Here is a 13,651-nt window from a genome sequence, read left to right as displayed (position 1 = left end):
ATCTGTATCTTCCAGGAAGTACTTACTCTTTACCTACTGCCATTAGCCTATTTGATAGTTAATTTTAACTTTTTTTATGATTAGAAGTACTGCTTATAGTTCATTTGGTAATGTGAAAAAATAGTTTTCTTTTTCCAGTTATGGTCTGGATCCAGGAAAAATCTGTATTACAGAGATACATAATTTTGCAAATACATGATTTCCAGAGATGGATTATTTCCTAGGCTCACCCATGGTTTCTCTACATATCTGTGGGTGGATACCAGTCTGAGAGTGTCTACTTTAGGAAATGTTAATGTCAGAAATGTTTAGAAGTTCTGTTACTTCCACACAATTCTTTCTAATTTCATGTGGCAATCAAAGTTACATAAGGAAATCATCATTGCCTAAAGATTGAGATTATTTATAGTTAAAGGATTGTTTAAACAAAGATATCAAACTTCAGTTTCATAAATACCAAAGGACCAACCATAAATGACCTGTCTAGCTACATAATACCCCTTTCGTTTTGAGTAGGATCTCACTAGATAGCCCTAGGTAGCTCACCTAGCTAGGAAACACTCACTACATGGAATAGGCTAGCCTCAACTCAGACTTTCTCCAGCCTCTGCCTCCTGAGTGCTGTGATTCATTCATCACCATACCTGCCATTTGATTACTTTTTAATTAAAAATTACTCGCACAGTATTCTTGCCTTTTATAGTTTTTGGAGCTGGACAATAGTTTATGTAGTACTAGAGAACATGGAACACTGGCCAATAAAGTAGGCTGGCCATCTACTTTATTGAACAATTCTATTTCTGGATCCATTTCATAAACAAGATGAAGAGAATGAGAGGACATCTAAGTTAAATACCCGTATGGCCTTTCCACTTTTTCTAAAGGATGAGTTTTAATAATAGTAAGTTCCAAAGTCTTTAGAAAGTATTCTTAAAAATATAAAAAACAGCAAGACTGTTAGTTACACACCTTGCAGGTAGTGAGACCAAAGGTTCTCCAGAAGTTATAGTTGGCCTGATGGTATCCTTTAATCCCAGGACTCATGAGGAGACTGGATAGATTTATTGTGAGTTTAAAGACGACACAGTGAGATCCCAAGAGAGTATATTCCTAACCTTTAAAAATTTAACTCTAACGCACGTTCCGCTCATGGCACAAACACACATACCCAAGCATGTTATATGTTGAAATTTAATTCAAAGGGAGAAATCTTAGTGAGCTATCATTTCTGGTGACTTTTTTTGTTTATCATTTTCAGGATTCTCTGAGTTGTTACACTCCGGAGTTTCCTTTAAATTGTTTTAAGGAGATGGGTATCTCGTTTTCTGCATAGTCTAACATGGATTTAAACTGAACTCTTCCGGTGTGGGTTATAACTTCCCTCACAAATTGGGCGGGCAGCCTCCCTTCTGAGTGCTCATCTGGGAAGTTCAGCCTAGCCGGCCTGACAGCGGACGGCCTTCTCCCGGGACCTCCCCTCTCTTCCTCCGGCTGCGGCCCCGCCCCGCCCCGCAGGAGGCCCCGCCCCCCGCGTCTGCGCGCTCGCGGACGGGCGGGGCGGAGGCACGCTGACACCTGGCGGCGGCGGGGGCGGGCCGTCGGCGAGCGTGGGCTGGGATTGGCTGTGGCGCGTGGGTGGGGGCGGGAGGAGACGGTTATGGGCTCGTGCCTGGGCCGGATCCCGGCTGTCTGAGGGGCGCGAAGACCTGCGGAGGGAGACGGCCGCAGCATGGCGGCCGGCAGCACGTCACCTTGCCCTCTGCCTTCCTGTTGTAGCCGTCCGGACACCGTGGTCCGCGAGTGCTCGCTGTGAGCCCGCCGCGCGTCAGCCCGCCGTCCGCCCGCCCGCCTTCCCGCGTAGCCTCCGCCAGCCCAGCCCGGGGGCCGGCCGGGCGCACCGCTGTCCCTCGCGCCGCGCCCACCCGCCGGGGCCCTGGGACCATGGAGGACGTGAAGCTGGAGTTCCCCTCGCTCCCACAGTGCAAAGACGACGCCGAGGTGAGCGCCCGCCCCGTCACAGGCCGACCCGGTACTCCGGCCGAGCCGTGACTGGCCCTACCATCGTAGACGTTTCCCTTTCCCTTTGGGGGGCATCCGTGAGGTCCTAGTAGAGTATCCAACCTGAAAAGTATCCCTGACCTCTCGCCTCCGCGTTGGGGATTTACTTGAAGATAGACTCATTTTTGATTGCCAAAGCAACACGCTGTGGAGTTGTTTTTAATCTGAGCTTGATGTTAAATTCACACGCGGGACACAGCCCCACGTGTGGAATAGACCGGAGGCGTGAACTCTGGAATTGCACCCTCGTAATAGTTCCCCAAGTTACAAAAAAAAAAAAAAAAAAAAAAGTCACAAACCTAGCTTTGAATTTTAAAACTTTTAATCACAAATCTTGCCCTAGGAGGCAGTTTACTGTTGAGAGCAAATTACTTTTACCTTCTCCCGATTCCATAATTCAGGGTTCTTTTTCACACCACCTTGATTTTTCTCTACCTACCACTTGCAGAGATTTTCCCCTCCTTTGTTGTAATTTATGGTGTCAGAAACAATTAACTAGGAGTTCAGTAGAGGCTGTTAGTAACAAGACAAGGACTGTTAGCTGTGATACTGAATAGGATCAAGAAAGGATTCTAGAGTTTTGTTTGTGTGTTTTGAGACAGGGTCTGTCAACATAGCCTTGGCTGTCTTGAAACTCAATATGTAGAATAGGCTGTGCTCAAAGTCACAAAGATCCACCTGCCTCCCAATCCCAAGTAATGGGATTTTAACCGCGTGCACCCTTTCATCCCTCCAAGTGCTTAAAAGGTATTTGGAGGGGAACTTATTTCCACAACTTGGGAGGTGGAAGCAGAAAGATCAGGAGTTCAGGACAGGCTTGGTTTGTATAGCCAGTTTGAGGCCAGTTTGAGTTACATGAGACCCTGTCTCAAAAAAGTAATTGCTTTATTTTGGATTGAGTTTATGCCACATACTCAATTCTCTTGAATATCTTCATTTGATGCTTACTTTTTTGGTGTTTGTTTTGTTGTGGTGTTTTTTTTTTTTTTTTTTTTTTTTTTTTTTTTTTTTTTTTTTTTTTTTTTTTTTTTTTTTGTGTACATGGTTTCTATGTAGCTCTGGCTGCCCTGGAACACCCAGTGTGCAGCGGTCTGATCTTAAACTTTTTTTTTTTTTCTAAGACAGGATTTCTCTGTAGCTTTGAAGCCTGTCCTGGAACTAGCTCTTGTAGACCAGATTGACCTCAAACTCACGGAGATCTGCCTGCAACTGTCTCCTGAGTGCTGGGATTAAAGGCGTGCGCCACCACTGCCTGGCATGGTCTTAAACTTAAAGAGGTCCACCTTTCTCAGTCTCCTGAGTCCCGGTATTAAAGGTGTGTGCCACCAAACCTATTTTTTTAAAATGATTTTTAATTTTAAGACAAGGTCTTATGTAGCCAGGCTGGCCTGAAAGTTGCTGTAGCCAAGGTTGACCTTTAACTTCTGATCTCCCAAGTAGATAACAGGCATTTGGAGAATTCTCTCTCTTATTTGTAGTAGTGAAGCTTGAGATAGGAATATATTTTAAGTTGAATCATAAAAAAGAAATTTGCACTTTTTTCTTTAACATACAGTGATGTGAATGAGGTATACTTTTTGTCCTCAAAAATAGTAATTTCAGTTCTGCAAGCAGTTTCCCTTGTGATAGAACATGATGGAAGAACACACAGTCTTATGACCTCCACTCAGGCATTGTTTGGAACCACAGACACAGATTGAGGTTTACTTAGAATAAGGGTTATATCCAGGTATACCACAGTACACAATGACTTTACAGTCTTGACTCCTGGTTCTTTAGGCTTTTTAAATACATCTTAATTCTTCCCTCTTAGAAATTCTCGTTTAAATTTTTTTCATATTTTATTCTGTTTATAGTATATTTATTCCCTGGGAAAAACTGTAACTTCTTACTGGGAATAATAACTTTTATCTGATTAACAACATCAATTTACTATTTCTCAGTGATATATGTAAAGCATCAAGAACAATCAGCATTTTCTTCCACGTAGAAAACCAAAATTTCAAACCAAATCCTGCTTTGGTAAAAGTGAAATTCAAGAAAGGAGATTTGAAGTTGAATGTGGTAGTGTGCACTTTTAATCCCAGTATGCTTTGCTCTTGAAGCAGAGGGCAGGCAGATTTCTGCCAGTTTGAGACTACCCTTGTCTACATAATGAGTTCCAGGACAGCCAGGGTTACACAGAGAAATGGCGGGGATGGGGATGTTTAACTAGGCTGAAGTTTAGGCCATAGTTAAAGTTTTTTGTTTTTTTTTTGTTTTTTTTTTTTTTGAGACAAGATTTCTTTGTATAGTCCAGCTCCTCTCACAGTTCTCTTTGCCCCAGACCCGTTTAATATCCCATACTACTGTAGCCCTTATTTATTTTATATACCTACCATCATAAAATTATTGCACTTATTACATTTTTGTTGTATTTTTTCATGATAGGCTGAACCTTCTATAAGGGGATATGGTTGCATGGGGTCTAGAGTTTGAGTCCCCAGAGCTCACTAAAATCTAGGGAGATGTGTGATTTCAGCACATGGAGCTGGAGAGATGGGATCCAGGAGCAAGCTGGCTAGCAAGTGGAGTCAAGAGTTCCAAGTTTAGCAAGAGACCCTACCTTAATAAATAATGCAAAATAGTCAGATGGGCACACACCTTTAATCCTAACACCCAGGAGTGATGGATGTGGTTGATCGGTAGTTAGAATTAACCAGACTAGATTAATATAAAAGATTCAGCTTTAATAAACGGAAGAAAGGAAACTTACAAAACCAGGATTCCAGGGATCCAGGAGGCAGGGATCAAAAGGGCAGAGGCAAGGGCACCTGGGTGTTTTATCTGTTTTCTTTGGCCCCAGGGGGACACACCCTAAACAGAATGTGATTGGCTGAGCTTCCCCATCACAGGAGTCTGAGGCAGGCTGATCTCTGAGTTCCAGCCCTGCCTGATCTACATACTAAGTCCCAGGTTAGCCAGGGCTACTCAGTGACCCTGTCTCAAAAATAAAACAAACAAATAGATAAATAAAATAAATAATTAGAAAATAAAGAGCAACTGAGGAAGACACTAGATATCAACTTCCCACCTCTATACATGTACACATACACACATGCTAAATTGAAGGAGCTCAGGAAAGTCCACCCCAAAATAGTACTGTTTGACATACTGATAACTTTGAGATATAAAAACAGCAGATGTAGAAGAGGCTTTCTGAATGCCCCTTAGTTGCCTATAGATACAAAATGAATTTAATTCCTTCTCAGGACGTTTAATAAATGACAGAAAATAACTTACATAAGAAAAGAAGTAGATACCATACCAAGACTTATCACAAGCCATCACCTGATCTTCTAAGAGTCCATGCATATCTGTTTGTGTCTTTTTCTTAAGGATACACACACATACAGGTCTCAAAATTCTTCCTATCCTACCTCAGACGCCCAAGTGCTATGCCTGCAGGCATGTACCACCATAGGCTCCTAAATGTCACTTGTGTTAGATGATTACCCTGTGCACGTAGTAAATTTATCCTTTTTCTCTTATTAGTCTATTTACTATCAGTTTATTGCATATTCTCAATTTTTATCATACCCTAGAGCAGTAGTTCTCAACCCTTTGGAGGGGGGTCACATAGCAGATATTTGCAATTCATAAGAGCAGCAAAATTACATTTATAAAATAACAACGAAATAATTTTATGTTAGATGTCACTGCAACACAAGGAACTGTTTTAAAGGGTTGCAGCATTAAGGCTGAGGACCAGTGTTCTAGAGGATAGTCTTCCCTCTTCACACAAGTACCCCTCAGAAGATCTGGACACTTCTATATGTGCTTCTGTTTTGTTTCTTATTTATTTTTCTCTTTTTGGTTTCTCAAGACAGCGTTTTTCTGTGTAGCCATGACTGTCCTGAAACTAACTCTGTAAATCAAGCTGGCCTTGAACTCAGTACCACCTGCTTCTGCTTCCCAATTGATGGGCTGTGCCTCCCTGGCTTTGAAGAGCACTCTTATGCATTGTGACAAGGATGCTGAAGTGTAGCTCTCCACAGTGGACAGCTTCTGGCATGAGAGTGACTAGGAAAAGACTCAGTTTTCTTTTTTCTTTTTTTGGTTGAGACAGGGTTTCTCTATGTAACTTTGGAGCCTGTCCTGGAACTTGCTCTCGTAGATCCGGCTGGTCTCGAACTCACAGAGATCCAGCCACCTGCCTCTGCCTCCTGAGTTCTGGGGTTAAAGGTGGTGTACCACCACCTCCCGGCAAGGGGCTACTGGGAGTTTGAGCATGTTCCAGTGAGTATATAGACAACACAAATTGGACTTGTGTTTTGTTTTCTTCTTTTGTAGGGGTTGATCATAAGGTAGGGGGTGGACCTTGGAGGACTGGGAAGTGAGTGTGATCAGGGTATATAATGAGAAATTTACTAATCTATAAAAATAATACATAAGGGAGTTGGGGATTTTTGTTTTGTTTTGTTTTGTTTGAGACAAAATCTCACTATGCAGTGCTGGTTGACCTGAACATTGTATAGACCAGGCTTGCTTTGAGCTCATGAAGATTCACCTGCCTCTGTCTTCTGAGTGCTGGGATCTGCCATGCCCAGCTTGGAAGAAATCTTTAAAGTTTGTAAAATCTTATCTGTGTGCTGTTGTAGGAGGAGCAGGGCCCCTTGTTTGTCCTGGCTGCCCGAAATAATCACACAGAAATTGTAATAATTACTTCCTGGCCCATTATTTCTTGCCTCTTATTGGCTAACTCTCCCATATTAGTTTAACCCATTTCTAATAATCTGTATATCACCACAAGGTCATGGCTTACCAGGAAAGATTCTAACCAGCGTCTGTCTCAGACAGGAGAATCATGGCGTCTTCCTGTCTCTGCTTTTCTTCTTCCCAGAATTCTGTTCTGTCTTCCCCACCTACCTGAGTTCTGCCATATCAGCTAGGCCAAGGCAGTTTTCTTTAATAACCATTGAAAGCAACACAAATACAGAAGGGCCTCCTACACCAGTGTGCATAAGTGGGTACGCATGTGTATTCACCCACAGTCCTTTATCGCTTTGCCTATTCTGAGCAGGGTCACTGTCGTGAGTATGGTGCTCATTTTCTCTTGGCAAAGCTGAAAACCAGGAGACCCAAGCAATCCTCCTGTGTCTGCCTACCTCAGAGCTGGAGTTACATGAATTGGTGGGTTTCCTGGCCTATGACATGAGCACTGGGATCAGAGCTCTGGTCCTAATGGCTGAGGCACCTTTCCAAGGATGCTTTTATGTGGCATTGCCTTCTGTTTATTCCTGTTGGTTTTCTGAGCTTTTACACTGGTGGTTAAGGTACTGTGTTGCTAATTTTTTTTATCTGCATGACACAAGCTATAGTCATCTGAGTAAGCATGCTGAGCAATTATGAGAAACAAGCCAGTAATTAACAGTCCTCCATAGCCTCTGCATCAGCTTCTGCCTCCAGTTTCCCATCTAGTTTGAGTTACTGCCTCGGCTTCCCTCAGTGGACTATGACTCAGGATATGTAAGCCAAATAAACTGTTTCCTCCCCCAAGTTGCTTTTGGTCTGGTGTTTGATAACAGCAATGAAAACCCTAATACAGACATACTTTTGAATTTTTCCTATCATGGCTTAGTCTAATTCTTTTTGTTATATAGTGTGTCATTTTAGCTAAGTGCTCTGTTGTTGTTTAGTTGGTTTTCTTGAGAGGTTTCTGTGTGTAGCTCGACTGGCTGCTCTGGACTCATCCTGTAGACCAGGCGGGCCTCAAGAGATTCGCCTGCCTCTGCCTCTCATGTGCTGGGATTAAAGGCATGTGCCGCCATGCTCAGTTTAGGGGCTCTGTTTAGAGTACAGTATATAGGTATTAAATGTATAACTCAAGGAGTTTTGGTTGGTACACTGTACTCATTACGACTGGCTACTGCTGTATCAAGATTGAAGAATATATCAGTATAGAAAGGTATCATTGAGACTGGAGAGATGGCTCAGTGGTTGCTGCTTTTCTAATACTCTTGGATTTGATTGCCAGCACCAACATGACAGTTCACAAACATCTGTAATACTTTCAGAGAATCTAACACCCTCTTCTGGCCTCTGAGGGAACCAGGCACACAGTGGTACACAGAATGCAGGCAAAGCACTAAGACAATGTAAGCAAAAGAAAATAAAACTAAAAAAGTGTCCTATATCTGTTCAGACGTACTACCAGGCAGATTGTACCCTGATTTCTGTCACCAAAGATATCTGCTGTAGGGGTGTGTGTGTGTACACAAAGCAGCCCTGGTTTATTCATTGTGTAGATCAGACAGCCTTAGACCTTTCTGGCAGTCCTTTTACTTCTGCTCTCTAAATTCTGGGATTGTAGACATATGTCACCATACCAGGCTATTTTTATTTATTTGCAGTTCTAGGGTTCAAACTTGTGTCCTCATGCATGTCAGCCAAGTTCTACCACTGAACTCTTATCCAGTGTTGTAAAATGTTTTCAAGTTTAATGTAGTTTGTTTTTAGGGGGTGCAACTCTGTGGTAGACAACATGCCAAGCATGCATAAGGCCATGGGTTTGCTTTCCCAGTACCACACATGCAAAGGTATAATGTTTTTAAACTCTGTATTAAAAAATTACTTATGCTTAATGTCGAATTGGTTCTCTGATTTCATCTGTTCGTGGGTGCTGCTGTGGAATTCAGGTTGTCAGGTGTTGTTGGGGTTTCTGTCCTGCCCGGTTCCCACAATCGTTAAGTCCCAAAGACATCACACAGATGTCTACAGTAGTTATAAACTGATGGCCCATTAGCTCAGGCTTCTTATTAACTCTTACAACTTCTATTAGCCCATTATTCTTATCTGTGTTAGCCACGTGGCTCAGTACCTTATTCAGCGAGGCAGTCACATCTTGCTTCTTCTGTGGCTGGAACAGGACTGCGGACCAAGCTTTCCTCTTCCCAGAATTCTCCTGTTCTCATTGACCCGCCTGTGCTTCCTCTCTGGTTATCCCACCTATACTTCCTGCCTAGCTATTGGCCAGTCAGCATTTATTTAAAATATAATTAACAGAATACAGACCATTGTCCCACACCAGTCAGATTTGAGTGTGGCAAGCACCCTTTACCAGGCTAGCCATCTTGCTGGTCATGAATCTAATTTTTTGGTCACATTTATGTGGCACTTAAAAAAACATAGCGTTTTGTTGTTGTTTATATTGTGTGTGTGTTTGTATACATGTATGTGCTTGAGTTGTGTTCTTGCATGCTCAGAGAGCATTTGGAGGTCAGAGGATAATTTTCAGGATTCCGGTCTCTTATTGCCTGGGTTCCAAGGATCAAACTTAGATTATCAGACTTGAGTTATCTTATTAGCCTGTTGATATTTTTCATGCTTTATTTATTTATTTATTTATTTATTTATTTATTTATTTATTTTCCCTTTCAAGGAGTGGACTTATCCTATGAGACGAGAGATGCAGGTATGACACCTTTTACTTTATTCAAAACAGCCCCCTTATTATTAAATAACTCTTACTTTACAAAGGAGATCTGCTGCCTCATGATCTGTAGGTTTGTCATATTTACCTAGTTATGAATATTATATAATGTATATATGCATTATGTGCCATTTGTGTCAGTAAGATTTTAATATGTGAAATGAATCTCTCTTTGATTAGATTCAGGGTCAGAACAATATATGGATGTGCTTAAGGAGTCACTGCTTCTCCCATTTCAAAATGAAATGTTTGGGTCTGGAGAGATGGCTCTGTGCTTAAGATCTCTTGCTGCTCAAGTGTCAGCTTTCCTACTGAATTTCCCTCTCTCAACCCTCATGTTTTATAAAACCCCAACTCTGCCTCAAACATGGAGAGAGATAAAGGCTCCCTTTTAAACTTTTAGCCATATGTGAGTATATATGAGAACTAACTTGATGGTATGAGGAATGTAAACATAAATAAAATGTGATTTATACTTGTTACGCTGTTGGGGCCATTCCTATCATCTCTGCACTCAAGATGCTGAGCAGGAGGACTGCCTGGATTTCAGGGTGAGCCTTAGAAGTCAGTGGGCTCAGTGCTGTCCATGGTGATTAATTATGGTTGGTTTTACTTTTGTTTACTGGGATAACATTTGGGTCCTGTTTCATCTTGTGCTACTTGTTTTTGAGGGGAGGACAGGGTCTGAGTGTGAGTTCCTGCTGGCCTGGAACTTAATCTGTAGCCTGCCCAGCTCAAACTCAAGATCCTCCTGCCTCAGCCTCCTATGTGCTGGGATTATAGGTATGTTCCACTGTACTTGCTCTTGTATTGCTTTTGTTTTGATCAAATAAAAGTTAGTGTGCATGTAATTCTAAAAGGAGGATTTTTCTTTTGTCTTTTTTTTTTTCAAGATTATAGCAGAGGGTAGAAGCTAGAGAGGTCTTATTAATGTGAACTTCAATAATATTATGTGCTTATTCTATCCAACCTTTTTATAAAAAGCACTGTAGGATCTCAAATCTCTGGCTTTTTAGAGTGAAATTTAAATTTGGAGCATCTCACTTGGATTCATAAAGGCACACCTGTGTTTCTCATACCAGTTTGCTAAATGTGCCTGGCAAATGCTCCCTGAATAAAGTTTTAATCAGAATATTGCAAAGCCCCTGCATGCACAGACAAATCCAGTTATATGTTATGCATTTACTATAGATTTATGTTTGACATAAGTATTTTTTCTTCTAGGAAGTTTTGCCTGGATTGTTCTTAGGCCCATACTCTTCTGCTATGAAAAGCAAGGTATGAACTTTAGCTTAGGTTCTCCAAGAGGCTTTAGTAAACCAACTTTTTATCAGGTAAGTTTTTAACGGTAAGAGTTTTAGACTAGGGAACATTTATATACAACTGTGTTCATACTACTTGTACCCACTTCCAATTTTACTAAACCATTAATAGTTTTGAAGTGAGCCAGATGGTGGTGGCACATACTTTTCATCCCAGCACTTGGGAGGCAGAAACAGACAGATCTTTGAGTTTGAGGTCAGCCGGGTCTGCAGAGCAAGTTCAGTACAGTCAAGACTACACAAAGAAACCCTATCTCAAAAAAAAAAAAAAAAAAAGTAAAAAAGGAGTGTTTCACCATAAATTACAAGTGAGTTTTTATAATTTATTTTTCTCATGAAATCTGTTTTGTTGTTGGGTTTGTTTTTGATTTTTTTTTTTTTTTTTGAGACGGTTTCACTGTCCTGAAACTTGCTTTGTAGACCAGGCTGGCCTTGAACTCACAGAGGTCTTCCTGCCTCTGCCTCCTGAGTGCTGGGATGACAGGCATGCACCACCACTATATTTTCCAGTCTACAATCTTTAGTAATTTATTTCCTATCTTAAAAATGTCACATCTTGGGGAGATTGCCAGGGGAGAGGGCGGATGTGAAGGGACAGGGAGATGAGTGGGATCAGAATACATGATGTGAAAGACACAAAGAATCAGTGAAAGTTAAGTAAATAAATAAATGTTATGTCTGTTCTTGCCAGACATCTTCTAAAAATATCAGATACATGCATGCAAAGTATCAAGTAGGAAACAGAGCATTTTTTAAATTTTATCAAAATAAGAGTGCATGTTTTGTAGTTAAGTCTTCTTTTAGAAGACTGGAGTCTGAGGATCATTTAGTTAGGAAAGCATTGTCCTGTAGACCCTACAAATTAGAAATTGACTTTTTCAGTTGCTCAGTTAAAATCAAGAGGGGTGTCTTTATTTTAGTATATAGTGTTGTTCCTGCCACCTTCTAAGGGATTCGTTATATGGATTATGGGAATGATACTAATTCTTTTTGAGTGTTACACAGTGTGGAACATTGTGTAGCAAGTATTTCCCCAAGGATTTGCTGATTCCAAAGTCAGTATAGTTCAGTCTGATACTTCCATGAAATAGTTTTCAGAATCATCTTGAAATTGGGAGATTCTTGACAATTGAGGTGGCTAACAAGGAAGCTTGGAAAGGGTAGGTTGTATAAAAGTGAATCAGCAAATAGAAATTTGACTTTCTAGAAGATAGTGTCAGCAAAGCTGTTGCCCCAGTAATATAATGTTGATCAAGTGCTGGATGTACCCTTATTAAAATGTATAATTATGCCTAATAATCGGTTTCACTGACATTTGTGTTACATGTGTATAAACTATTTTGATCATATTCAAACACCTGTTATCTTCTCCTTTCCCCCACAGACTCCCATTAATCCTTTTCCCAACTCATGTGTTTGTGTATGTCTATATATCTCAGAATTACCTTAATATAGCTCAAATTTCTTCTCATACCACCTCCAAAAAAGTACCTTTCAACAATAAAAAGTAATAACAAGGATAAAGAAACCTAGAGGGATAAATTCCTTTTTCAAGATTGATTTACTTAAGGCATTTCTCTTACTACATTCAAACACCATTTAAATAAAAGAGATAAATTCAAGTGCTTGGTAACCAGTGATCTATTTCTTTTTATAATTTTTGTCTATTTGTATATAAAAGATAAGATCATAGTTTTTTAATATAAATACATCTGTTGGAAGGTATAAATTTTTTTTTGCTCTTACATTAGAATTTCATTCTGATAAGGTTTGCTTTGCTTTCTCTAATGTACTTTCAAAGCTTTTAAAGGAGATTTCTTGCTTTGCTTTTCGTTTTTTGTTTGAGACAGTGTCTCATTATGTAACTCTAGCTGACCTTGAACTTGCCGTGTACATCAGGCTGACCTCTCTCCACTGCTGTGTCATAGTTAGGGTTTCTTTTGTTGAGACGAAATACCAAAACCAAAAGGCAAGTTGGAGAGGAAAGGGTTTACACATCAGCGTTGCCGTTCATCACTGAAGGAGGTCATGCTATCCCTGGGTTGTTGGTCCTGGGTTCTATAAGGTGGGCTGAGCAAGCCATGGGAAGCAAGTCAGTAAGCAGCAGCCCTCCATGGCCTCTGCATCAGCTCCTGCCTCTGGGATCCTGCCCTGTTAGAGTTAATGTTCTGACCTTCTTCAGTGAATTAAGAAATGAATGTTGAGGTAATTTTGGAGGTTGTATACATGTAAATATAGAAGGTTGGATTATTATTAATCCTATCAAACATTTCTAAGTAATCCATTAAACACTCCTGCTTATATCCCAGCATATACTTAGAAAATACAAAAATAACTGAACTCTGATCTATACTATCAAAGTTTGCTTTCAAATTTAACATTTAAGACTTTGAAAACCGCTGGACAGTGGTGGTGCATGCCTTTAATCCCAGTTCTCGGGAGGCAGAGGCAAACAAATCTCTTGAGTTTGAGGCCATCCTGATCTGCAAAGCAAGTTCCAGGACAGCCAGGACTGTTAACACAAAGAAACCCTGTCTCAAAAAAAAAAAAAAACCAAAAAACAAAAAGCAAACAAACAAAAAAAGACTTTAAAAACCCTATCGTCTTAGTCAGTTTGGACACCTGTGATAAAGTAGCAAGGCATGAATGACTTGCTGCCTACATTAGTGCCGGCATCACACAATATGCTCCTGGGAGCCTGGTTTGGGCTTTGAACAGTGTCTCCTTGCTTTAGTCACATGGACACAGAGTGAGCAGGTTCTTTTCTTTGTCATATAAAGGTTATATTCTGACATGGGAT

The 13,651-nt window shown here is 40.8% G+C and overlaps 1 protein-coding gene across 1 annotated transcript in view; it reads left to right on the top strand.

Annotated features, from left to right (window-relative positions):
• The first annotated feature begins 1,650 nt into the window (after positions 1–1,650).
• Styx (serine/threonine/tyrosine interacting protein) overlaps positions 1,651–13,651 on the top strand; it is a 34,623-nt gene continuing 22,622 nt past the window's right edge. Inside the window, exons 1-3 of the mRNA XM_048430056.3 lie at positions 1,651–1,998; positions 9,479–9,511; positions 10,754–10,807. Of these exons, the coding sequence (XP_048286013.1) occupies positions 1,942–1,998; positions 9,479–9,511; positions 10,754–10,807 (144 nt within the window). The 5' untranslated portion in view covers positions 1,651–1,941. The remainder of the gene's footprint in view (positions 1,999–9,478; positions 9,512–10,753; positions 10,808–13,651) is intronic.

The sequence above is a fragment of the Myodes glareolus genome, chromosome 12 (assembly GCF_982192425.1).
Source record: "Myodes glareolus chromosome 12, mMyoGla1.1, whole genome shotgun sequence".
Lineage (NCBI taxonomy): Eukaryota > Metazoa > Chordata > Mammalia > Rodentia > Cricetidae > Myodes > Myodes glareolus.
The sequence above is the reverse complement of the archived record's forward strand: the minus strand, read 5'-3'. Positions and strand labels throughout refer to the sequence as shown.